At 39.2% G+C, this 27,594-nt stretch overlaps 1 protein-coding gene and 1 long non-coding RNA gene across 2 annotated transcripts in view; one reads left to right on the top strand and one right to left on the bottom strand.

The window, feature by feature from the left end:
* Positions 1 to 261: 261 nt before the first annotated feature.
* The window catches only part of LOC311443529, a 65,568-nt gene continuing 38,235 nt past the window's right edge, over positions 262 to 27,594 (bottom strand). The window contains exons 4-5 of the long non-coding RNA XR_014697314.1: positions 3,850 to 3,999; positions 262 to 804 (exon numbers count right to left, since the gene is read on the bottom strand). This is a non-coding gene — a long non-coding RNA (uncharacterized lncRNA). The remainder of the gene's footprint in view (positions 805 to 3,849; positions 4,000 to 27,594) is intronic.
* Positions 11,170 to 14,804, top strand: RRAD (RRAD, Ras related glycolysis inhibitor and calcium channel regulator). Its single transcript, XM_084533789.1, has 4 exons — positions 11,170 to 11,661; positions 11,773 to 11,846; positions 12,352 to 12,556; positions 13,898 to 14,804. The coding sequence occupies exons 1-4, from the start codon at positions 11,307 to 11,309 to the stop codon at positions 14,173 to 14,175; spliced, it is 912 nt and encodes a 303-aa protein (XP_084389915.1). The 5' UTR covers positions 11,170 to 11,306; the 3' UTR covers positions 14,176 to 14,804.

Raw genomic sequence — 27,594 nt, 5'->3', positions numbered from 1 at the left:
TCAAATCCTAGTTTATTAATGATTCTTACTATTGACAAAAATTGATTAGGAGCTTGAAATAGGATCTGTTATTTAAAAAACTTCTTCCCTTTCCCTTCAAACTCACCATTCTGGGTCTGATCCTGCAAACTGACAGTTTTAATTGAGGTTATACTCTGGATTATATTTTTAGCATGTAACTGATGAAGTCTTGTCAGATATTTATTTTTGTTGGCAAGAAGAATATTGGACCATCCCTAGCAAAAAAAAAAGGAGAGTTCATTTTATTTTGCAAACAAAAAGTAAACATTTTATTAGCTTTAACCTCAATCTTGACAGCTTTATTTCAAATGCATATACCATTTGCATGCACACATTTTAGTTCATCTATAGTCTAAGCATTCAGTTCCGCAGATATACTCAAGCAGTTAAAAGGTCATACAATTAATAATTTTCCTCTTTTTTTTTTTTTTTTTTTTTCCTCAACAAATAAACACTGGCTTAGATGCAGATTGTATACACATCTGCTAATATATCACACTAGTTTAATACTTGCAACATATTCTACTAATGTTTACAACTGCAGAAACTTTGTTATGAACGTTAAGAAGATGGCATGCCTTCTCCTGACATCCAGTCTTCATCCTCTTAAAAGCTGCTTGAGTCTTTCACTGGCTCCAAATAAGTTGTGTCTTTTATGGCTTGAATGCCTAACTGAGCAATCCCTGTTATACCACAAAGAATGAAGAGATGAAAGAGACAACACAGTATGAATTGTGGCTCAGTCCAGCTGGGGAGAATGGAAATGATCCCACAGAACAGACTCTGGAATATACAAATAAAATAACATGCCAAAGAGAGGAAATGCATACATGAAAGCTGCCAAGACTGTGATGTAATGTCTCTCTGATCAGCTACATTGAGGTCTGTACCAGAAAAAATATGTGCCACAAAAACGGCAATGTACAGATCACGTTCCTTCACAAACATGGACAATTTGAGAGGGACTCCCTGCTCCATGGAGAATGTTTTTCTGGCACTTGGGTCTCGTGCCACTGCTGTATACGACCTGTCCCAGCCATGCAGGCTGCACTGCTGCACTCAGACTGTCAAACAAGATTTGACAGCTCTGCAAGTAAAATTACAGTACAGACAAATTGTCAAATTAGTGTGATGCAGAAATTGGAAACGGGATAGCTGAAAGTGATGTCCACTTGCCACATCAGATGTGATCGTGGACTACGATGATGCTCAGGTTAGCCTTACCCCAGTAGATGGTGCTACGATTTCACATCGGTCAGTGGCTGTCCTGAGACCCTACAAGCACAAACCCCACTGAGAAATAGAGGTAAATGTCTTTATCCAGAACCCGAGTTCCTGCTGCCACAACACAGCAGAAACTGTCTTGGCACCTCCTAAGTTCTCTGTGAGCCAGACTGTACCTGTCAGATGGGGAGCTACTCAGCCCGCTTCTCTGCCTGGGGTACAAAGGCATCCAGTGCCTGTGCTGTATCCGTTAGTCCAGATCCATTTTTTGGTTTTCACTCAGCTGAATCTGTTCAGATTCCTAAAATCAGTGTGCACCACTCACAAGCACTCTGTCACTACATACAGTGATGGACTGTACATATAACAGGATGCCTTTTCCATGCACAAAATCTCTTTTTCAATGCTGACACAATTTCCACTGAACAGAGATACAATTTATTTCAGCTGATTTGGTAATTATCGAAGCATTCCATTTTAATTTGGATGATGGTTAATGAAATCTGCCATAAAATCATTTGTGGTTTTCAGCTTTTGTAAATCAAATTACAAATATGTAATAAATACAGAGAAATAAATAAGTACATTATATGATGCCTTGTTATTTTCTTTCAGCGCTCATCAAGGGAAGCCTATATATCGATATGTCTTGATGATGACAGGATAACAGACTCATTTCTCCAATGAACAGTTTTCTTCTTATAAGGCAAAAAGCACTGCATCTGTATGAGATCATCTAGAAAAGCCCTCCTTCCTGAAAAAATACTATATTCTTTTTTTGTTGCCTAGCTACGTGCTGCTGTTACCTTAGAAGGCTGTAGATTCATCTGAATGATTCTGGTGGTGCTGATGTGCTTGAGCAGAGGAGTAATGCAAATATATGGCCCTTTCTTGGGTAAAGATTATGAAAGGATTATGCAGAGGGCAGGGTGAGTGTGAAAAGAAAGAGCCTTTGAAGAAATGCAATTTACTGTATTCATCATATTCTTTTTGACATTAACTGCTGAATAAAGAGCATTTCTTCTTCACAGCCCTGGGTGCATGAGCAGGCAGTGAAATCACAGACCTGATGCTTTTGACGTAAGACTCTGATGACAAGGAAGTGTTTGCCTGGTTAATGTTAATTACTGCTGTGAGTAAGTGTAGAGAAGGGGAAAGACTGTCAAGGCCTGATTCTGATCTCATTTCCAAAACTGTAAACTAGGAAAAATGCCATGAAAGGCAAAGAAATTGCTGAATTTCATGACCACCAGAGAATGTGATGATTACCGAGTCCTTCTTTGAATATAGGTAGCTTTGATGATTTGGAAAATTAAGAACGACAATTTTAAATGCCTAAGGCCCAAAGATTTACATTGTAATATGTCTGTCAAAGAAATCCCTGACAGGGAGCTCTGCCCCCAAGCATGAGACATGAAGAGATTGAGAGCATGAGCAATAATTCCCTGGCAATTCCCCCATGTGATCAGCAGCTCAGCATACCGCTGCCTCTCCAAAGATTTGAGGACATGGTATTCACTAGATGTGGTACCGAAGTATTGATTCTGTGAGTAATAAGATGAATGGGAAAAAAATAATAATCTTATCTGCTTCACTGCAACTGGTTTGGTTGTAGAATATTCTTGATGGAAGAACATCATTTGGGATGTGTCATTTCCTTTATAAAATAATGTTTTTCATGTCTGTAGTGTCCTATAACCCTCTTTATATAGGGTACACATTTTGTATCATTCTGTTATCTCAGTTTACATTTGCACTTGTTGTTTGTAGTTTATCATGAGCCTTGGTCTTGATCATCTTACACTTTTTGGAGAGAAACTGGTAGATAATGAATTATATCATTATTGCTACATTTTTTTTTCGAGAATGAAATCAGAAAGAATTTTGATAAGTTCAAGTGAAAAGTCCATACAATTCCAGTATATCTCTACAATAACAATTTTGGAGGTCTTCATCAGAATATCATAAATAGCAGCAGAGACAAAGCAGGAAATGAGACATTTTCAAAAAGCAGAGATGCCTATTACTGTTGTTACGCAAATGTGGAATTTGCCAAACTCAGCACATTCCAACCAGGCAAATTCTGAGTTTCTTCTGGAACAGTTGCTAACATCTCTCACACCCAAATGCCTACATATCTTACATGAATGATTCCATGACATCACTCACCACAGGAGAAGACAACCATAAATTCAGCACTGGGTTATAAAGAAGTGTAAAGCCTTTCTAATTCAAATCTGTAAGTCTTCCCTGTGAGTGTCAGTTTTTGTCTTGGCTTCAAGCTTTTTTATTTCTTGAAATGAAAGGGAAATGGAGTTTTCCCTACATGGGAAACAAGATCAGACTTCATCACCTAAAGCAAAAGGACAGCTATGTTTCAATTCTGGTCACCACCACTCACTACCTGGAGCCTTATATAAGATGCAGCTATTCTAAGCATTGTAAATGCACATTTGGACACAAAACTAAAGTTCTCTGTGTAAGAAAAGACAGCTTTAAAAATCCCTGTCCTTTTCCCTTATCTAATATACAGAAGAGGGCAGCACAGTTAAAGTTTTATACTCTATATTGTCATTAACATTATAAATTGTGCTTCTGCCTTACCTCTGCCTTTCCTCAGTGACAGATCTATGTGCCTCTTAGCGCTGCAAGCATGTTGTTTATTTCCTCAGAGGTCAACAGGCCTGCTCCTAGTTTTGGGTTTCCATTGCAAGGAGACTTTTCCTTGTTCACTTGTCATATTCATGGAAGCATCTGTAACACAATGATTTAACTGTGATTATTTATTACTTAGATATAATCCAGATTTTCGGTTCCCTTATTTCCAAATCTTCTTTCCTTTGGTATCTCTGTAATGTGTTGAAACATAACCAATGCCTCATCACCGACACAATCTGCTGTGCTCCTGGCACCCTCACTGTAATCTCTTGCTGCAGAGAAGTTTTCCCTTACAGCTATGTTTTTCCTTCTGCAACTTTCTGCAATGTTTCTGCATTACTAAGTGGAAGATGCCTGCTAACAGGCAACTCCGGAAGACCATGCTCTGCAGGCATATAGAAGAAATGGGCTCTGCAGTTTGCTAAGAGTAGCTTTAGTCTGTTTTCTAACCAGTTTCCTGGCTATTAAATATTAGTTCCTCAATAAAACAGAATTGCAGTAGGCCCATGAAAATGTTACTCACTGCTCAGTTGACAAAGAGTAAGTGGTTGATAGAGTTCTCAGGACTAAAAAACAAAGCAGGAAGCATCTCTCCCCACTACAAAAGTCCATGCTCATCTGCAATTTGAATAACCTGTGATTCTTGTCCCATGACTTCTAAAAATGTATTAGAAATAGAAAATATACAGAGAAGACAAAGTAGGGATTGTTTTTATGCAATGAGTGACTGAATACACCAGGTTCTTGCGCTGAGATAAAATTTCTGAAGGAAGCTATAAAATCATTACATTATGAAGATGAGGGAAAACTTATTTTCTACCTCACTATAGAGTAACAGAGGGTGTTGCAGAGTATCAAAAACCTACATGAATTAAAAGGCAATTAGAAAAGTATGTAGAAAAAATACATCAAGGGCCTCTGAACAAAAGGAATAGTTTTAGCCTGGCAGGAGTACAGGGGGAGTTTTAGCTGTGTTTATCATGTTCTTATTGTCTATTCTTCTTTAGATATCCGCTACTGACAGCTGCTGGAAACTGAATGTAAATTGAGTCTGACCCAGTACAACTCCCTTAATTTGTTATTGTAAATAGATTCATTCCTCTTGCCAAGAGCTACTGCTGGTAAACAATAAATCTTACATTGCAATTTGCTTCCTTACCACTATGTACTTCTTAGCAGGACAGCCAAACAGCCATTTACGTTGCCCACTCTTTAAACCAACTGTCTGTTGCAAGGTGTAAATTCAGAAGCTTTTTCATGGTATCAGACTTCTAGACATGTCTTGTAAGGGGCCTCTGAAATCCACACTAAGGAGTACACATCCCACAGGAATTGTAACAGGATATTTAGCATTCCACTCATGGATGGACGATGTGTGTCACACACACACATTGACCATGACAAATTTAATACTGTAAAAAAGAGGAATTGGGGGTGATAAAATAAAATAATTATGGAAATATCTTAGGTCATGTTCTGATTTTACTCCAAACTTGAAATTCAATAGGAGCAAACAGCTGATCAGACATACTACGTGCTATTGAGTGCGTTTACTAGTGACTGGGGAAACTAAGGTGGCATCTGAATTCTGACTGTAGCATGGTAGAGCACAAGTGGTTATGGTATTGGTAAGAAATAAAACCGAATCCAAGAAACTAAAAATCAGTGCAAATTTGAAGTTAAGATTCAGACAGAATGATATTCCCCAGTACATAGTAACATGATAGTTAACTAATAGCGTGGTGCGCTCTGTCAAAAAGAAGCTGTGGAACTGCACAGGCAAAAATGAAATTAGATATGCCACTTGTGCAACTTCTTTTTTTTCAGAGGACTGATTCACTTGGCCCAGCTGGCCATGAGGTTTATCAAGTACTGGAAGCTTTTGAGATTACTCAAAGCAGTGAGAAATTCAGAGTAGCAGGAAGATGAAGCACATTTCCAATTATTCTTACTCCAAGTTATTTTTTGCTATCTTTTACAAGAGTTTCAGAAAGAGGCACTTGCTTTATGTTGCAAGCAACATATTTACAATTTGCCTATTCTATGCTATACCTGAAAAATGCAAATGGAACCACATTATTTTTCAGTGCCTATCAGTGAGCTTCAGAATTTCTGGTCTGGAGCTGAGAGAAAACAGTAACTGTGAAAGGAACCAACTTCTGATTAATTTTGTAGATATAATAACTGTTTAATTAGGTTTCTGTTTCCATTTCCCCCTTGACACTATAAGTGAGCTTTCTACACTATGTCAATTTCTATTGACTGCAGAGCTCATATTTCTCACATCTCATTGTTGCAGCCCCAATTCACGGCTATCACTACTCAGTCAAAAATATCAGCTGTGTTAATTGCAAGAATAATTATGAGAACAAGCATGGCTCCTTGGCCAAAGCAGTGTGCTGCCCTTCCTTGGGAACATCCAAATGCATGTTCAGCATAGATGTGACATTCATCGGGATTTCAGACAGACGAACTAATGCTTCACCACTGCTGGTCATTTGTACAGGTCAAACTGTGGCCTACTTTTATACCACTATATAATAACTGTAAGACAATGTGATATGCCATATGCTACACATGAAAAGGTCTAATACATATGAGCATACAGCCCCATAGCTGAACTGGTTAGTCTGTACATGTTCAGCGCACACAAGTATATGTAAAATCACAGGACTGTGGAGAGGAGGGCTTGAGACCATATTTTCACTATACTAAAAAATGTAGGGTAAGGAAAAAGTCTTTTGTTCATTTTTCCTGCAACTGTTTCTATCTTGCTTGAATTAAAAACAAACAAACAAACAAACAAACACAACAAACAAACAAAAAACACATTTCCTACTGCTGCTTCTGTCTCTTCTCCCACTGGCTTTAGTCTGTCAGTTCTGTAATTAAAATAGTAATAAATAACACTGCTATTTCTTTTTTAGTCCAGGTATTTGGGAGGTAGCCAGACTCAGGCTTCTGCAGGAGTAATGCTTCATGTAACTTGGCAAGAACAGACCTTTGTGGATTCTCTACAGTTTTTGTAGAAATAACTGCACCCACATAATGGCTGATTAATTAGACTTGAGGCAGTGCAGATGAGCTGAAAAGTAAGAAGAGGAGAAATGCCTGACTTCCAATGTAGAGCCAAGCTGAGAACAATATTTTCTTCCAAACCTCACGCTGCTAATCTAGTCTTTGGGCTGTTCATAATATTTCTATTATTCCTAACCAAAAGTGAAACAATTCCAATGCATGACAGTAACTACAACAAAAACTGGAATTCAGTGGTAACACTCATTAGAGGTAAAAAGTATAAATGCTATTTAAAATATGATGTCTGACTTTGAACAAACACTGATGAGACAGAATCACATACAGTTAATTCCAACCCCAAATTCTGCTTTTCCATCTGAACAGTCAAAGGGGAGGGGAGCTGGGTGTTAGGTTATACGTGCTTAGGCATTTAGACCATGAAATGCACTCTGCATCTAATATAGCAAAAAGAAACTCCAAGCACAAGCTTTATTACCACAGTAATAAATAACTGGAACAACAGGATCAGACTGCATGTTTTACATTTTCCATACGATGAAAAGTACTGAGGCCAATAGAGTGCATTAAAAGTGAACATTGCCACTTCTCAAAAGCTAGAGAAAAAGTGAATGGGATAAAAAGGGAAAAAAGAAGAAGAATGAGATAACAAAAGAAAAAAAGAAGCAGGACATGCTACAACAGTAAAATACAAAGAAAAGGTACTTTAAGTGAAAGGCAATTGAAATAAGGAAAATGAAAACCATACAAGGATGAGATGAAACCAAAAGAAACAACATGATATCCATTTTTAGAGCTTTGTGCTCAGGTCCCCATAATATAGGACATCAATGTTCCTTTCCTTGTGAGTGCCAGATTAAATTCTTCCGTGAAAACTGCAGGACACACACCACAGATGCTGGGTAGCCAAGTAAAAGTGAAGCTTTAGGATTGATTCATAAATGGGGGGTTCCAGTGGTTCCTCCAGGATCCCAGAACACCCTGACAATTAGGATGTAGTTGACCTGGGTACCTGGGACCAAGTGTTTCTGGCCTCAGCAAGATTTGCATGAGGCAAATTCTTTCATTAAGCCTTATTCCTTCCCATCACAAGGATCTGGACAGACAGCGGCCCCTGACTGCAGCTCTGCTGCTGGTTATATGACATAGCTGCTGCAGGGAACAGTCACCTGAACTGCTCAGGAACCACCTGGAACTCAAGAACCGCAGATGGTACTACTGCTGCACTGATAACCCCAATTCATTGCACTTCCAATCAATCATGCTGGCTAGAGTGGACTTTTACCTTCAGCATTGATAGACTCCAGGTCTGGCTGTACATAAAATGGAAAGAAATTATAAAATTTCCTGTTTCCATTTCAATACATAAGGAACAGTAAATTAGGCTTACTAAAAATATCAAGTACTATATGCGACAGAAACACTCGTTTAATTAAAACGGATCTTAGACCCGTAGCAGCTAGAATGATGCAAAATAAAAGTAGAAAAATAAGACATTAAAATTTCTTTTACATTAAAATAAATCACAGTTACTATATGTTAGAAGCAGAATCAAGTAGAAGTGGAAATAGAGGGCAGCTGAAATAGAACAGGATCTGAAAACCCTTCAGAGAAACTAAGATCAGCATTTCAGGCCTGTGTGGTCTCATGCATCCCACTGAAATCATTATGTGCCACAGTAATGTATACATGAATATATGGTAATAATAACAAACAGAATTACATGGTATGTGAAGAAGCATGTTATATGTCTCAAGTGATTAACCTGAACTATCTGTTAATTCTTCCCAACTTCACAAAATAGCTGGATCTATGAAGATCAAGGGAGATAAACCAGCTACGTGACCCCTCTGATCTCCCCCCTCTCTGGTTCCAGGCACAGATCCCGCGGCAGATGAGAACAGACCTCACTGCCTTGGCACAGCGCTTCTCCGAACAACTCGTGGCCCTCCCTCTAGGAACAAGCGAAGCCCCAGGGACCTAATCCAAGGCCATCTCACTTTCCGCTAAAGGACAACTTGCAGAGAACCCAGTGCCAGATCCCGAGTAGTATCCTGTAACCCTGCTGCTATTCTGTAAGCAATAATTCATTAGTTGTACCTGGGTGCTGGCACAAAAAAAGTGTTTGCCACACAGTCGTGTATGATTTCTATTATTTTATTATTATTATTATTATTACTTTCAGCCTCTTCTCCTACTGAAAAGCTGTTCTCTTCAAGTTTGTGTTTAGCATTTTTATATATGCCTTTCTTGTTATTTTTTTGGCTTATGGGGGCTCTATCTTGCATTTACATCATTAAAATATTCACAGTGTTCATCAGCAAAAGACCTGAAATAAAAAAATGGCATTTTTAAAGTCCTGTCACTGAAAATCCCATTTTTAGTTTGGTTTCAACCAGTAATGCTACATGTGGCATAAAAGCAGCACAGTATATTTAGTTCTGATGCCTCCCAGATTTCCCTTCTTCCACACAGTAAAGAATTAAAAATACCTCCACTTTATATTTCATCTTCTAAAATTTGACCGTGACACACAGTAAAGTCAGCAGGAAAGACAGGTCCAAAAAACTCCTAAAATCAAACAGAGTATTTTTGGGTGAGGATTTTAGGCAGAGACATTCAAATTCATAAAGTTAACTGAAGAAAAAACAATACTGAAAGTATATTTACCCACTTGACTGTATATAAATACAGATTAATCAAGATGGTTTGGTAGATTCCAGTTTATCCAAGTTAAGTAACCCTGGTGCATTTCAAATGCTAACCATAACTTGTTTAAATATGATTTAAAATGTTGACCAAAGCTCTATAATTCTATTCATTTAACTGCAGCACTCAGTTCTCTTAACCACCAAGCTCTGGCTATCTAAACTGACATGGCTATTTTGGTTCCTGCTTTGTGAGACAGGCGGAGAGAACTCGCTGTAAGCACTTGGTGATCTTTAACTGCCACACTGACACTTCAACCTGCAGTTATCAGGGCAGAGGGGCCAAACCTACCCCAGAACGTGAACTGCAGCATTAACTTCTGAAAATAAAATATTCACTGGAATTCATAAGGAAAAAAAATCCATTCCCTGTGGTCAGCCCCTTTACAGTATTTTCCATGTTTATCTTTGTCGCAGTTAATTAGCCTCAGAAATTCAACATGTTATAAGAAAAAGATGCTTATGAGCCAGTGTGCTGTATTTTGTTGGCTGCGCAACTGCACAGCCCAGCCCCACAGATTCCTTTCTTTACCTTATTCCCTATGTCTGCATCTTAATCTCCATCAACTCCCTATTTCTTGCCTTCTTTATCCTTGTTGCAGCAGCTGATTTACAAACCCTTTAACTCATTAATTTGATGGCAGTGGTCCCTACACAAGGTCACGGGGATTTCCCCGCAGTGACCAGGCTGTAATCTTTTGGGAGCAGCAGCCAGGGTTATTTTGGCTGTGAAATGTCTAACATGTTTGGGTTGCTAGGTAAATAATAACCGGTATGTGTGATGCCGGGGTGAGCCATTCGGGACACAAGTATAGTTATCTGGTTAGTCGTTTCTTCACTTGATCACACGGTAATGACTGTGCCACTTAAGAGATAAAACTTTCACTGTCTCACTTCGCTGCTCAGGTGAAATGAAGGGAAGAATTTGACCTTTATGTTTTGTGTTGCCCTCTGAAACCGTTAGCCCCGCATGCAGCAAGACTGCACCTAGAAGGGGCGCTCTCACCCCCTGCTCCTGAGCGTTAAGGAACGGCAGCACGGTGCCGAGCACGCTGCCAATGTGCAGCTGTTTCCCAAGGCTGCTGTAGGCAGCAAAGCCGCTCCCGGGCAACGCCACGGAGCGTGAGGAGCTGAGGAAAGCCGCCTGGCAGGGCTCACGGCCAGCCCCGTTTGCAATTTCATAGGATCACAGCCTGATTACGGCTGGAAAAGACCTCCGTGATCATCCGCCCCCCCCAGCATCACCCACTGAACCCACTCCACACGGTGCAGCCTCAGAAATGGGGAGTCGGGGGGTGAGGGTGAGGAGGAGGGGGACACGACACCCGGGGCACACCCGCCCCCCCTCACAGCGCGGCATCTCCCACCCCCAGCCGCCTCCGCACGGCTCCGGCTCCCCGGGGCTCGGTGCCGAGCCGTGCCGAGCCGAGCGGCGCGGAGCTGCCGTGGGCGGGGAGGCAGCCCCCGGGCGCGCTGAGAGCCGCGCGTCACGGCGGGGCCGGGCCGGGCCGGGCCATAAATAGCGGCGAGGCGGCGGCAGCGCCGGCAGCGAGCTGTGGCAGCGGGGAAGCCCGGCTCTCCTCTCTTCTCTCCTCTCTTTCCCTTCGGAGCACGTCGAGGGACGAGCGGGGCGGCTCCTCTCAGCAGCCCGGCGTCCCCATGACCCTGAACCGCGGCGCCAAGCTCCGCTCGCTGGAGAAGCGGCGCGGCAGCATGCCCTTCGCGGCGCACCAGCACCTGCACCGGCGCAGCATGCCGGTGGACGAGCGGGACCTGCGGGCCGCCCTGCCGCACGACGAGCTGTCCGGCCTGGTGCGCTGCACCTCCTACAGCCCCGGCGAGGCGCACCGGGAGAGCTGGGCCTCCGACTCCTCCGACTCCGTCATCTCGTCGGGCAGCGACTCGGACGGGCGGCTCTACAAGGTGATCCTGCTGGGCGAGCACGGCGTCGGCAAGACCAGCCTGGCCCGCATCTTCGGCGGCGTCGAGGACTGCGCGGAGGCGGAGGAGGCCGGTGAGGGCGCGGGATCCCCCCGGGGACGGGGTTGGGGGCGCGGGGTGCCCGGGGGGCGGCCGCTCGCCGCGGTGCCGCCCGTTTCCCCAACGCTGTGTTTTCCCCCTCCAGGCAACACGTACGACAGATCGATCGTGGTCGACGGGGAAGAGGCGTCTCTGGTCGTGTTCGATATCTGGGAGCAGGTACGGAGCGCCTGAACGTGCCTTTCTTTTCCTTGCGGGCTGCACAGCGGCCGCGTCCAGGTGTCCGGCTGCCTGTGGGCACCGTGACGCTCCTACAAGGCGGCGGTACAGAATCAGTGCGTGCCGCTTTCTTCTCTCTCGCAATCCATTTGTTGTAGCTAGACAGGCAATTAAAAAACCTGCACAGGCTCAGACAGGGAATCCCTTAATGCTTGCAGTAAGCAGCAGCTTACATTAGCAGCCCAGGAAATTCGTGCAAAACGAGAGATTAACAATCTGAGCAGTGCAGACCCCATATAATTTCTGGAAACACGATGATTTTGTTCTGTAGTATATTTCAAATGAGAAAATCTTAAGAAACTTTCTGGGAGATTGCTTACTTTGGCTGCCTCTTTATTATAAAGCTACGAAGAATATCTTTAAGATGTTTACAGTACCTAAATAATTAGTTAGTGTTGAATAGCTTTTTCAATGCAATAAATCTGTTTCTCACCCTTTGTTTTAGGATGACAGCCAATGGCTTCAGAACCACTGTATGAAAATGGGCGATGCCTATATTATCGTATACTCAGTGACTGACAAAGTTAGTTTTGAAAAGGCCTCTGAACTAAGGATCCAGCTAAGAAGAGCAAGGCAAACGGAAGACATTCCTATTATTCTCGTGGGCAATAAGAGCGACCTGGTCAGGTCCCGGGAAGTCTCAGTTGATGGTAAGTTACTCTTCATTTATACAGTACTGTCTAAATTAGTAGCAGAGGATCATGATCAATAGGATTGGTCCAGGTTTGATGGAGAAAAACATGATTGGAGGCACCCCAAAGAAATCAAGCCAGCTGGTTCACACTGAGGGGGGGCTCTGTACCACAAACAGCAGTGGAGATGGCAGTGGGGGAAGATGTGTGATTGTGCATAGCGCTATATGCTGAACTGCACTGCAAGAGACAATGCTTCAGCTTTAGCACACTGCTGTGTGTAGGGTTTAGCTGGATGTTAAGCACACAGCAGCACTTGCTAGTCTCAAGGTTTGATAGCCCGAGCTATGTTTTTTTTAAGGGACAGGAGTGTCACATCACAACCCAGGCAGTCTATGAAAATGGTGATCCCACAGCAACTGTACTTTTTTTTTGTCTTTTTTTTTTCTGGAAGAGATTTCATCACATTTGTGGTGAGCTGGAAGGACCAGGCTCACACAGTCTCCTTGTATGTGTTCCACACCTGAGGCCAGTGAGAACTTTCTCAGTTAGTGCCAGGGTGCATTTCTACAACTAGAGTACAGATAATGATGAACCTTTTATTGCTGTCTGGTTATGGCATGATTCCTGCGTTAAATGCTTGTACAGGGAATTGACTGGAGTTGATCAGGAGATCCACGTTCTTTTCAGGCTTGTGGCAGTGCATGGTTTACCCATCCTAGAGATGTCATTATTTTGCTCAGGTTTAAACCTTTGCCATTATTCACCACAAGGCAAACATGGAAACTTGCACTGCAGCCATGTTCCAGAGTTGCATGCTTACCTCTGGAACACTGCAAACAGAGCATCATCTATTCTGAAGGCAGTCCCAATCAAATCCACTGGTCTACAGCTTCATGACCTCCAATGTAATCTGTTTAATGACCTTTTGGACTGCCAGCTTCAACTGTAGCTACTATGGAAAACTCACTTCCTATAGCAAGGCTGAGGTGCACAATTGCTCAACAACTTCCAGAAGAAATAGGAATTAGTTTCTGTACCTCACAATCTTTCCTATTAGACAGCAAGCACGCATCCAAGTACCTCTCTTTTATCAGCTTTAGATTTTAAATTATACTAGACTGGTCTGCCTGTAGGACTACTATTGTCTTATATTCAGTACTACTGGTCATGTGAGATTATTGACCACACTGCAGCAAAACAATGAGTGCAAATATTCATTCTTCCTACTATTTAACAAAGTTCTTTTGTGATGTTGAAGGCACTGTATTTAAGTCAAACTTTTTTTTGTTCTTGACACAATATATTAAAGAGAAAATGTCAGTCTCCACTCATCTCTCTTTTTTTCTTTCCATCCAGAGGGACGGGCCTGTGCCGTTGTGTTTGACTGCAAGTTCATTGAGACCTCAGCTGCTCTTCATCATAACGTCAAGGATCTGTTTGAAGGTATTGTTCGGCAAATTAGACTTCGCAAAGACAGTAAAGAAGACAATGCTAGAAGAATGGCCAACACAAAAAGAAGAGAAAGCATAGGCAAAAAGGCCAAGCGATTCCTTGGGAGAATTGTGGCAAAGAACAATAAGAAGATGGCTTTTAAAGCAAAATCAAAGTCTTGCCATGACTTATCTGTGCTTTAGAAGCTTTCAGCAAGGCCAGATGTCACGCATGGGAGGCGAACAAGCATTTGACTGTTGAAGTATACGGATGATCCTCATGGTTATAAGAATGAGTTATCAGTGAGACTCTCATTAATGCCTTAAGGTGCACAAGCAAGTCCAGAACTTATATTACAATGTCTACTTCATTGATAAATGGCTCAAGTTTCAATGCGTACAAGTAAATGAACTAACTCTAAATAAGTGGCTTGACATGCCCACACTTTCATTATGTACATATATTATATATCCTCTTGTCCTGTGGATAACAGAGATGCAACGATAAGAAAAGATGATGATATGTATCACCATAGACTTGTCTCGTTTGCAGAGCAAAACTTAAATTTGTACGCAGGCTCGTACACTGTTTTTAGTATAAAGCAAGCAAAGATAAATCTTTTTAAACTTAAATATGGGGTGGGGGGAGTAGAACCACATTAGAATGGGAGTAAAACAAATTTATATATATAGTTAAATACAGAACAGATGTCATTTTATGAAGTTAATTTGCACTTCCATTAACTGTTATTCAATTAATTTGTTACTTGTTTACATGCAGATTTTATAATAAAGTATTATTTCCTGTTATAATAAACTGTGCTTTTCTCATAGTTTGGATAAAGACTGGGAGCAATATTTTTATATTGACCTTCTTTCAACTGTACAGAACCTTATATTCAGACTTCAACTGAGTTACATTTGACAGTTCCAGAATGAGATGAATTGGGCATACTCTGCGTCCAGTTCTTCAGTAGACAGTTTCTTTAAGTAAATCCTGCTTTCATGAGTACCTTACTACAACAGCTCACATCAGGAAGGAGTACCTTAATGTTATTGTTCATCTTCAACCCAGTTCTCTTATGAGCTCCAGCAGAAACAGACCTCTAGATGCCTATAGTTAGATGTGTTTCCACACTGATTAATTGAAACCTGTAGTGTTCAACTTTTTACATCTCTGTATGACAGCCACTGAACACGTTTTTTTGTTTTTTTTTTTGGGGTGGTAGTAACTGTTTGTAGGTTTTGTTGTATTTTTCCTTGGGAGAAGTATAATTTTCTTGTCTACTCACAAGCCTGTAAGTAACTTTCAATGGCTTGAAGTTCAAACCATCATGGCAAGGCTGTTTGAAAGAGTTGCAGGCTCCAGCTATGGCGTGTTGTGGCCTTCAGTGTTACTACAGTTTTTGTGTTCATTTTATTGTGTTAAAATTGATGTGTTTCAATGAAATTTTTATTTATTTTTTTTACCTTTTTGCTACTAATTAATTTAAAAAGCAGTCATGCCTCAATAAATAATTTGGGCTGGCTGCATATGCTTTAGAAGTTCCTCTATGTAAGATACGTTATTTTTAAATTCTTTCATAAATTGTATAAACCATACATTCTGGCTTTTTCTGCCCACAGCTGAGGCTGAGTCCAGTTATTTAGAGAGATTGTTCTCACTGCTTTGGAGATCTGTATGTGATTTTATAGCTGACCTTTCCCATACAGCAGAAAAAGTGCATCAGTGGTTACACCTTACAGTGCTTCCCTGAGCTTGAACAAACAACTCTCCATGAGGCTAACCCAGTCTTTGGGCACTCATCAGGGAACAGTTAGTACTGTGGGAAACAGTATCTGGCTTGTATATCTCTGCTTTGGATCTGCAGAATTACTGTCTCCTAACCTGTTGCTGGTACAGCTGTTAGGTTTAGCATATGGTGCTGCTAACAGGTCACATAGGTTTTCTTATGAAGAGAGGTGTTTATTTTGTGTCCTGAGTGAGGTCTAAAGTGAGTAACTCTGTGCTGCTGCCAAAACTTACATTTACCTGATAATACATTTCAATTGCATTTGCCTTTTGTCACCAGCTTTGCCTCCTGGCAAACTTATGGCAAACCATTTCTGGAATGTCTAACCACTGTCAAGAGCATGACACTAGATACCTACTTACATCTAAGTTTTTAATTGTCAACAGCTAGGAAATTACCATAGTCCTGAAAACCCACAAAAGTGTCTAAATTCATGTGCATAAATCCGGCACATATTTATTTATGCCTATATTAAAGTTACCAACACAACTAGACGTTGCTCCCTGTGTGCTTGCAAAGCTTTTGCCTTTTGGTTGTCCTGTGCTTTCAGAATGACTGGGAGAGGACTGACGTTTGATTGACCAGCAAGATTTAATTCTGCCCATGATAAATACAAGGAATGTGATGCAAACCCAGAGTTTAAGATAAGGCTTTTCACAAAGTGCAAAGTGTTACAAGGATGTGTTGCTCTCAATGCCACAACACGGCTGCATGACCTCTTCAAGGTCATGGTTAACAGCTGTACTTTTTTGCATGCTCTGACCTACAAATCACACATTTTACTGTGTTTGTGAATTCAGAAGAATAGGTTAGGACAACTCTAAAGAATAAAAAATATTCCAGAGGTGTTCTAGTTCACTGATAGTGGTTAACATTTGTGTTTTACAAGTATGTCATAAAAGTCACTGTGAGACAATAAAACTGTGAATCCCTCAAAAGAAGCTTAGACTCATCTATGCTGTGTTCTACTGGTTAATATCATATAATAAAACATGTATTCAAGTATTCATACTTATTTTTTCATTTGTTTTTACAATAATTAATATAATTCAGCCATCATTCATCAATAGGGGCAGGGTTCATTGTTATTGGAGCTTTGATAGTAACCTTCTCTAGACCAGTATCACATTCTATGTTACAGAAGTATTACTATGAATGCTATTTTGCAGAGATTTTGTAGTTCCTGGAAGACTTTCTATCCAGAAAAATATTAATCTCTTGGATGTTATTTAGTAGAATTTCCAAGCATATATTTTAACGGTACATATGCAACAGTAGCAGACATCTATCTGTCAAGTGCCTCCAAAAATCAACATTCTTCAAAAGGTTATGTGTACCTTCAAGCATTTGAAGGTCACCTATAGGTTTTCGTAATTTGACAAGTTTTATTGGAAAGGATACTCAGATTCTTGCCACTGATGGTGGTGAACCTATGTCATGTGAAAAATACCAGGAGCCCCAGGCAACATTATTTTCTCTCATTATTACTGGAGCAGAGTGCTATGGGTTACAGTGGTGTCAGTTTTCTTATTTTTTGCCAATATACATCAGTTTTAATTCATAAGGACAGTTCACACCATCATTTAATCTTTATTGCCTTCACTGTTACTGCCAGCTGAAGTTCCTGTTACTGCTAATTGTGGTGGTGCATTTTGTGTTGGCACAAGTCCATTTGGAGCAGCTCTAATTATCATCATCTACAGTGGAAGGACATCACCATTTATGCGTGACACATATGTTAGGTAAACAAATCAAAGACTCCTCTGCTTGCTATTGCTAAGCTAGATCCTGTAAATTCTTCATGGTATGAAAAATGTGAAGAAAATCATTCCTCCATCTGCCAAAAATGCAAAGTGTAAAGTCAAGTCCTATAAATATAGATGAAATGTTAACTGCCGGGGGAAGACTTAGCATCACCAAAAATGTAGTTTTACTCAGATGTATTTTCTCAAAATAGGGCTACAAAAACAGGCCAGGATCTACATAGTAACATTGCATAACATGACTGTTCTTTACTGAAGAGGAAAGCATAACGAACTGACAGTGATTAAGAATTCGGTGTTTGATAAAAGATTGCTAAGAGGTAGTCTAAGAAAAGTGGGATAGTACTTATGCTGAATTTTGCTTTAGTTCTCTTAATTTCATCCGGGGACAATGTGCAGGTTAATGGCATGCACATCACACAGACCTCTCTAAATCTGCATATGCAGTCAAAGAAGTTAGTGCATTCCAGGACTGCCATTTACATGTACGAACTCTAGCATTAAAATGGACAATTTGACTCCCTCTTTAAACGAAGGAACACCTGAACTCCAATATTACTTACGTTATTCATGTCTAAAATTTGAAATTGTAAATTATGCCAACTGCCTTTGTGCTCTATGACATGGATATTGAATAGAGAAACAAAAGATTTCAACAAATAAATGAAGAACCCATCATTTACTTTCACATAAGACTTCTCTAATGCACTGTTCAAAATCCAACAGGGAACAGCATTGTTTAACTTAAAATTGTACTCAGGATTCCAGTACTAGAAGGTAGGAAGCAGGCCAAAGAATTTACTTCAACACTAAGTCCTTTATCAACAATTATCTTGATATTAATAATAATTATGTATTATGAAAATGTTCTGGAAAAGGAGTAAAATGGGCAGCGTATGTTCTAAAGACCCCCCTTCCTCTTGTTCTCTCTTTTTTTTCCCCCCTTTTTTTTTCTATTTAAAAATGTGCTACCTGAATGAATCACTGGAAACCAATTAGGATTATTATCTACCATATTTGTCATGGGATATGATTCTGAACTAAAATTTGCTAAGTTAAGAGAGTTAGATCAATAGAATACATTTGAAAATATCAGTTTTCTCATCCTCCTAAAATAAATTTTTCTAGGGCCCAAAACAAGGGCTAGAGAAAGGACAGGATTTGGAAAGGCAGCATATAATTAAAAGTTGCTCCCACTCAGGCCAGAATAGAGAACCTGTAAAAAGCTTTCTGGCAGTAAGTTTCACTTTCATCAGCCTCTTTGCAGTAGCATAAATAATTACACTTGTTAGGCTTGCAGTGCCACTGAAGGTCGTGACCCTTGCTTTGGGGATGACAGTTCTCAGTTCACTAGATGCCTTGGCAAAAGAATCATAATCTTTTCACCCCTAAAATGGATTGTTGTAATGCATTATGCTTAACAAAGAGCTTTCAGGAGCTCCACGTAGTAGAAAATATAGCCATATTAATGATGTTGGCTAGGTCACAATGAGCACATAACTTCTGGGCTCTGGCCTGGGTTCCTGTACTTTTCTAGGTGAACTGATGGTCTAGAAAAGCTGTAAATAGTATTGGACATAACTAATGCTGACACTGCTTCACTTTCTGCATGTTTCTTGGCTGGCTACAAAGCTCTCTGAACTCATTATAAAGTCAACAACATTTCCTGATTTTGGGCTACACGACAAGAACAATCTTTGTATTTCTAACTACAGCTGTCTTGTTATGACAACTGTTTGGGCAGCAACAATTTAGTACATTTGACACTGCAAAAGTACCTGCAAGAGATCATGCCCTATTCATTACTCTTGAAGATCAAGGACACAAAAAGTATACCACAGAAATACATCTTAACTGAATTACAATATACAGTAAATTTTAAACCCATTCCAACTTGCATCTGCTCCCATTCATTCCAGGCCTTCCCTTGGAATTTCTGGAGGAGCGTTCACCCACCAATCTTCTTCAACTAAAAGAACATAACATAACTCCTTTTGGCCATGGGCCAGGGGCTGAACAACTTTCTCACAGATTTTTCAGTTATAGGTACCTTGTTTGTAGAGTTCCTTTGTCACACACATTTCATGTCAACTTGAATTTTATCTTTCTGACCTCCACTGTTACACATTGTCACCCTTGCAGCAGTGGCTCAGCAGTACACTGGGAACGTCTGCTGCTGCATGACTTACTGAAAAACATCAGCTGTCAACAGTCGTAACATGAACCTGGTCCCCCAGCTCACTGCTTTACATAATACAGTCTAGATAAAAATGTCAGATTTTGCTGCACATAAGTCCCTGATTAAGACAGCATAGCAAATTAAATTACTCTCTCCTTGAATGTCAGGGGTACTGTTGCATTTGCAAGGCAAAAGGGAATGGAAGATTTTTAGCTAATCTGTTCATGGGAAATAAATAAATAAAAAAAAAAAAAAAAGAAAGAAAAACTTATGCAATATGACAGCCGCCTCTCATTTTTACCCTATAGTCTTTTTTTTTTTTTTGATGGAAATCTCTGAGGCTATAGAGCATAGTTGTGTATGGTCTTCTGCCCTGACTATCCCTAGAGCTCTTGGATCTCTATTCTTTCTACCTGGTCTCATATGGAAAATATTTTTAAAAGTCTGACACATGAGATTTCAAAGAAAGCAAGGTAGGTGAAAATTATGAGCAATGGAAAAGTTCCCAAGGACTTTAAAAACACCAGAAAAACACAATGAAAAGCATTTTATTCAACGAATTAACATTTCTATGCAGGATTTACAACACACAGTCCACAGCAGCATGGGTAGGTCAAGTTAAAAAGAATGAAAAATTGGTTATAAAAACAAGGAACTCATTAGCCTTTATCAATAGTATTTTCTGTGTTTATCTTGATACTCTGCAGCAGATCTGAAGTCACAGTCTGTAAAACACTACAAAGCAGATAAAACAGAAACTACAAGATCAGGCTGTTTTTTTTTTGTTGTTGTTGTTTGTTTGTTTTTTCAAATTGTTACCAATATAAGTTTTTACTTGTAACACAAGTACAGACACTGAGTTCATATGATAAATATACAACCAGTGCACCTATATGCAACCATTACCTGCAGAACTAGTTTTATTTCTTTCTCTTACACAGTAATTCAAAAGATAGTACTAAAAATTTCAGTTATAGCATAGAAGTGAAATAAGCATGAAAATAAAGCACTAGACAGCACTGCACAAGTGAATAATGCCTCCTGCAGATCTCTCTCTCATTCACCTTCTATATGTATTTTGTCAAGACACCAGAGAGCTAACGTATCCTTGCATGTCTGCACAACTTTTATTGAAAAGCAGAGGAAGTCAAATATCATAGAAAAATGTTGAACAGCCAAGTCCTCAAAAACAGAGATGCAGGGTGCATATGTGCAATGTACTTTCTATCGGCCCATAGATTTCATTAGCTGGATGTGCAAATCTTTTTAGATAGGTTTCAAGGGTTCTAGAAAACAGCACATCTTATATTCTAAAATCACCCTCAAAAATAAAGCGTTAGGAGCTTTGTAATGAATTTTATACTCAATCTTCATTAGATGAGTTGTAAATTAAATTCTTAGTTAAATTCTAGGGATCTTGACTTAGTAATTGGTTCACTTTTAATTATAAGGTAATTAGCCAGCATGGCTTTATTATTTCATCCAAAAGTAACGTTCTGCTCTTCAAGAGCAAGATGGAGGTAAGGAGCATTTTTTTAATCAAACAAATTGGGAGTTGCTTGAATTTCTCTTTCTCTCCTGCTGGCTTGGACTGTGACCCCCTTAAGCTCATACTGCTCTCTCTCACCTGTCACACCCATTACCATGGGTAAGGGGGTCTCCAGCCTTTGAAGTGAGCCCTGTAGCAATAAGAATTTCACATGGTCCTCAGCTTTTTAATTTCTTGTTGAAAGACTGTACTTAAACATCTGCTAACACAGTTTTGATTTCGGGAGGACGATGCAGAGCAGATGTCAAGCCTAAAAGAACAAACCACAGACAAATTTTGACTGCAGTTTGTATACTTGGAATATTGCAAAGGCAAATTAGTATTCTGGGTGTTGACCTCAGGTATTTGTTGACTGGGCAAAGATTTTTAATATTCTCCTCAATACAAAATGTCAGTATTTTGTAGGCTCATTTTTAAGAGTTTTTGAAGCACTCAGGCATACTATGCTTATTTTAAGCTGGAAAGGGTATGTTTAGTGGCAAGTATCAAAGATATAATTATATCTATAAAACCAATCTTGTTTTAATCTCTTTTTTTAAAAGATTTTTTACTTTGTATATTATACAGAGACTGACTCTACATTGGTATTCACATAAATCACACAAAGGACTAAGCAAAAAGGGAAGGGTTCAAACGACATCTATATGCAACTTGGTATTTCCATTCCAGGGGGTGGGCTGCAGTGTTTACGGAGCAAATCGCCTCTGACCTCCCTTCAGTCCCTGCTGAAACTGCAGCTGGAGGATTGATGGGATAAACATGCCAGAGAAGAACTGCAGGTGCAGATGCAGCACGGACTTCTGGATCACCTGCGCTTCACAAACTTTACAGCCACAACAACATCCATAAATGCAGAGGCTCGAGGGATGGAACAGAGAAAGGGCAGGGAAACAGAAATAAAACAAGGCTTGTCTCTGAGCTGCTTCAAGAAGAAATTGCAGCATGGGGATTGCTGACTTCAGCAAGGAATTGAGCTTGAAGACAGACAAGTAAAAGGTCTGTAAGCTGCCCAAGCACAAGTTTGTTCTTCCATGCAGTGCTCAGTGGGAAACTTCCTGCATCACAAGACATCGCCTCCTCCCTTCCTCTCCTCCCCCTCCAAGAAAAGGCCATTTTTAATTCACTGATTGTAAAGCTTACTTTCCCAACAGCAGGATAGAGGTTTAATTAAAACTCCAACTGGCAGTAACATAATCCAGCGAAATCCCGCCCATTTCAGGGAATAAACCCCTGCTGAAGTTGGTTAACCAAAGTGATTCAGTTTAGGCAGTTATCTGTACAAGTCCTTGAATTCAACTGTATCTGTGTGAGAAAAGCTGCCAAAACCATTCAAATCTGTAAAACATTTTATATGGCATTGAAAATGGCTTATTAAGGTCACTTGGTAAACAATGGACAAAAAACAGTAAATGCATTTTAATATTTGTGTTTCTCTTACCCTTAGAAATTTACACAAGGATGGACAGAAAAAAAAACAGCTGGAACTCCTAATAGTCCCTACTCACATCCCTGTCAGTATGGCAGAGAAGGCAGAGCACCTCCGTTGCTAAACATACACACCCCTATCATGCTGGATTCAACTGAGTACTACTTGTGCAAATAATGTTATTGAGATCACAGGATAAACCCTGCTCTTTTCTAGAGAGTCAGCGGATCTCAGCCCTGTTTTTGGAAACACTAACGCATGCTTTATGCCAGCACAGAACACTGGATAAATAAGATGGAATAAATATTTAAAAGACTATTTGTTTGGAATTGTATTCTAGCTATACTACTGGGAAAACAAAAATAGAATTTGGCATTGTATGAGTGTCTGTCATCTCATGGAAATGTATCTTGTCTTTGCAGAATCAGACATTCTGAAAATGAAATAATTGAAGGGCAGCTTCCATGCAACACAGTCACATCATGGCAAAAAAGACGAATGAGCACCGGACAGTTCTCTGGATAGATCAAAAGCAGAGCCAAACAATTCCTCCAGCATGATTTATTTAACTTAAAGAGCAAAAGAAAAAAAAAAAAAAAAGATAGATCAGGTGTACACTACTGGAACAAGAAAGAGGGATTACATTAATCACTATTAAATTAAACCCTGTTGTTTTGGAATGTTCCTAGCACTCACAGTTCATCATGTTAAAGATGACAAGAAATCATTAAAATAATACACTAAATTGTCACATGGACAGAGAAGTCTTTACAGAACAGCCTGGAACTAAAAATCAGCTTTCCAAAGAAGAGAATATAATTCTACCACATCACTGTAATTCTCAATCATGTAATGTTACTGAAGGACTTTTGCTTAACGTTCTCCCTTTGGAATAGGAATGGTTATGTTGGAACCTCACTTCCTCTAAAAAAGAACAAGTCAAGCTTTGGAGGTAGAGGAAAAAGTTAAAAATGTAAAGTACATAAAATCCAAAAGCTCAAATAAAATAGATTTATTAAAAATCATATAACCTTGAATCTTGGCTCATGAAATTGTGATAAAGTTTAGGACTGCAGTAGCTGTGGAAAGTATCCCTATTAGATCCATATGAAATTCTACAAATTTGCAGCTCAGCACTATGTACTTTCCCTACACCAAGCTTGGGGTACAGTGATAAGCTGTCCCCCTTTTTCTAAAAGAAAAAAAAAAAAAAAAAGCTTTTTCTTGGGATCGTAGATGTTGAGATATTAAAAAAGCTGAACAGATAGATTTGATACAACATAATGCCACCTTATCAGAGGTCTGTCTTCTGAATGCTCACATATGCTTTTTCTTTTTTTCTCCCCTGAAACATCATGTATCATTCCTACATGTTTGCAATACAGGAGAAGAGACCAAATTTTGTCTCAGGAACATTCCGGCCCCAGAAGCAAAACATTTCTAAATGCCCACTACTTGGATGGGTGCAACACAGATGAAACATGGATGCTTTATGCTTTCCATTTGTCCTTCTTAATTCAGAGACATTTCAATTTAGATCAACAAGTGTATCTTCCAACATGGATAGAACTGGATCTAGCTTCCATAATCACTTTATGAAATTCCTTTTTAATCTGTCTGCACTTCCCCATGTTTCTTAGTGGAAACAGTGTTTTGGAATAATTTTATTTTTTCTTATTTGGAATAAGAAAAAAGAATACCTCCAATAATGATGTGGTGAAAAATGGTTTCAGCCCTGGTAGCAAATACAATGGGTTAAATGGTAACCCTGGTGAATCTGCTAGGAGTTTTCTTGTTGATCTGACCATAGCCAAGATTTGTATCTCCTTTGTCATTAAAGGTATTATAATTTGAAGAAACAGAAGGAAATATTTCAAAACTTTTGAAGTGGATTTTTGTAAATAAAAGGAATTTATGCATAGAAAGAAATGAAAAACCTTGTTACATTTTACACAAGAATGTTTTGACAGATGGATGCATTCAGACAGAAATTAAGTGAACCCAGTAAAGATTTCCTGATTATTTTTGTTTCCAACAGCTTGAATATTTGAATGACTAAATACAAAACTATGCTTCTATGTCTGGAAGGCAATTAACAACAACAAAACTGAGGAAAAATCTTTCATTTTATTTGATTAAAAATAGAGCAGAGGTCAGCCCTGTAAATGATGCAAAATGCTCCTGCCACAGGAGCATTTATGCACTGAAGAGCCTTAATTATGCGGTTTTGTTGCTGAAGAGCATTATGGAGTTCAAAGGAACTACTCAAATTTAAGAAATAAACAAATGGCTGGGATTTGGAGAGCCAACCTTCTCCAAGTCACTTTCCACCCCACCTCTGCCAGTGAGTGGACACAGCTCACACAGCTCAAGCCACTGGGGAAGGTGCAGTTCAGACCACACCACGATAACCCTCACGGGAGAGGGACCATCGGGTCTGAGAACATTTTGAAGATCCACAACAGAATTTCCCAACATTGCTACCTAGCACAATTCTGAATGTTTTATAATTAGAGCCTTTCTCTACAAGATGATGTGTATAAATAATAACTCCAAACTAACACAGATAGATTGCTTTAATACTTTAATAAAGGCAACTTTATTTGTGTTCCTACCCTGATAGACTGACATTGAGACATGCTTGATGCTACTTGGATAAAACTGACAGAAACATGCAAGTACATATTTGCAGAGCCATTGCTCTGATATCTCATTTTGGTGCTGGCAGTCCATTCCTGTATTACTCTTCTTTTTGGATAAACCAGTATTTCTCCTCAGATTACTAGATCTTAAATACTTCGGGATAAGACTGATAGATTAAAATAGTGTCTAGTTCTTGCATACAGACAGGAGAAATAACATTTACTCATATGCTGTTGGATTTCACTGTCTTATGTCATGTGAATGGTCAATTAAGTTTAGTCAATTGTTTTAATTTAGTTCATAACAGGGAGGCAATTAAGTCAATTGTCTGACACTGAGTTAGACAGCAGGCATAGCTGGCTTCAAAATTATTTTTCCATGTATCATTATTCTATCATTCGCCTTTTAGCAAAAATAAGCATTTCCAAATCTAATCATCTTGATCTCTTCAAAAATAGTATTTGTAGCAATTATCAAAAATAAAGAAAAATATTACTTCCACTTTTCTAGTATAAATTAACTATTTCATGTGGAAATCTTTATCTTTCATGCAAATACTTAAATATCAGACTTCTGTTATCTTGCTTGTGCCTACAGAACTATAATCAGTTTATGGCTGATAACTATCATTATTGTATGTCTGAAATGTTACAATAACTATTTGCAATAGCACCAAGAGCATTAGCAAGCTCATTCTCCTATTTAAAAAATGTGTTAGCTGAAATTCCTTCTAAGTACCCCAGATACCAGTATTTAAGACTACTGAAGGTTTGGCTGCTTTAAAACATTAACATGGGTTCTGTAATTAAAACTCCACATTTTGAAAAGCAACAAGGATTTTTTGAACTGTAAATAAAAGAATTTAGACACCATGGCAGGTTAGAGTTAAGCCTTTTCAAAATAAGTCTCTCCTTTACCCCCTTCTCCTGACTTAAGGGCTGGAAAATAAAATTATGTGAGCATACTTACTACTGAGATGTATCAAGGCTGTGTGAAGCAATACTTTCCTGAACTAAATGAGCCTAGCACAGTAGGATGCCTACTACCAGCTGAGTAAAACAGTATATGATAGTATTATGTGAAGCAACAAGCAGTTTTATATACTCTAAGTAGTATTCGGTAATAAAATCTATAGCTATACCTCTGACCTAAAAAACAGGTCATTTGTAAGGGTTGTCCCTTTCTAAACCATTATATAAAGAAGTTGTGTTTGTTTTTTTGTTTGTTTGTTTGTTTTAAAAAGTGTCCTGTCCCTCCCCTCCCCCCGAGGAATATCAATGATGACCAGATTTCCTTTAAATTCTTCTGCTACAGAACTTCTCATAAGGCTGAAAGTCTTTTCCAGTACTAGGGAAATACAGATAGAGTCTCTTTATTTCTTGCTTAGGTGTTGCATATCCCTTGGTCATTTATTATTTCATGTAGGTAAATACACATTTAAATCACATTTCATCATATTAATTGTATCTTACTCTGATAATTTTGAAGAAAATTATTTCTAGGCAAATCAGAAGTTTAAAATTGAGTAAGTTTCCTAAGCTATGTTATTTCTTCCATTGCATTTCAGGATGTCTAAAACATTTACTCTGGCTACTGCTCATTTCCTCTGCCATGCCTGGAAATAGGTGAATTGCTTCTAATAACTCGTGGCACATATGTTAGGAATCCATAAACTGTATGCTCTAGGACCCCATGTACCAAATACAGTCAGACACTAAAAGCCCCTGATAAGAAAAATACTAGATATGGTCTCTGTTCACTGACAGGCTAAAAAACATTAAGTTTCAAAATATTTATAGAATTAGTATTAACATAAGGAAATAAGCTTTTAGTTTTAAGCACAAGATTGTGATCCTTGCTACCTTCCATTAGGTATTTCATTTCAATAAAAAAAAATAGGCTATTCTATTACTGGGCATTGAGATACTTAAGATAATTTTTTGGATATGATCTCAGTTCACAATGTTGAAACACACAGTTAAGCTAAGTTTCTAAAGGCATGCTTGACTATGAGCCATCATCCTCCTAAGTAGTTTTCTTATTCACGTGCTTAAAACTGGATACCTACTTAAGAAAGTGGGTGACTCATGGCCTAAATTGAGAGTTACCATATTTAATCAAACTTACATTGCTGTGAGATCAGACTGAAATATACGGAGCCCAATTCTTTACTTCTCTCACCTTTTTCAATTTTTATGCAGGCTGAGTATCAAACACTTCAGTCTGACAACTCCACTGATGTGTCTGCTGCACATAGATAAAGGTACAAT

Source organism: Aythya ferina (genome assembly GCF_964211825.1).
Source record: "Aythya ferina genome assembly, chromosome: 12".
In the NCBI taxonomy this organism is placed as follows: Eukaryota; Metazoa; Chordata; class Aves; order Anseriformes; family Anatidae; genus Aythya; species Aythya ferina.
The sequence above is the reverse complement of the archived record's forward strand: the minus strand, read 5'-3'. Positions and strand labels throughout refer to the sequence as shown.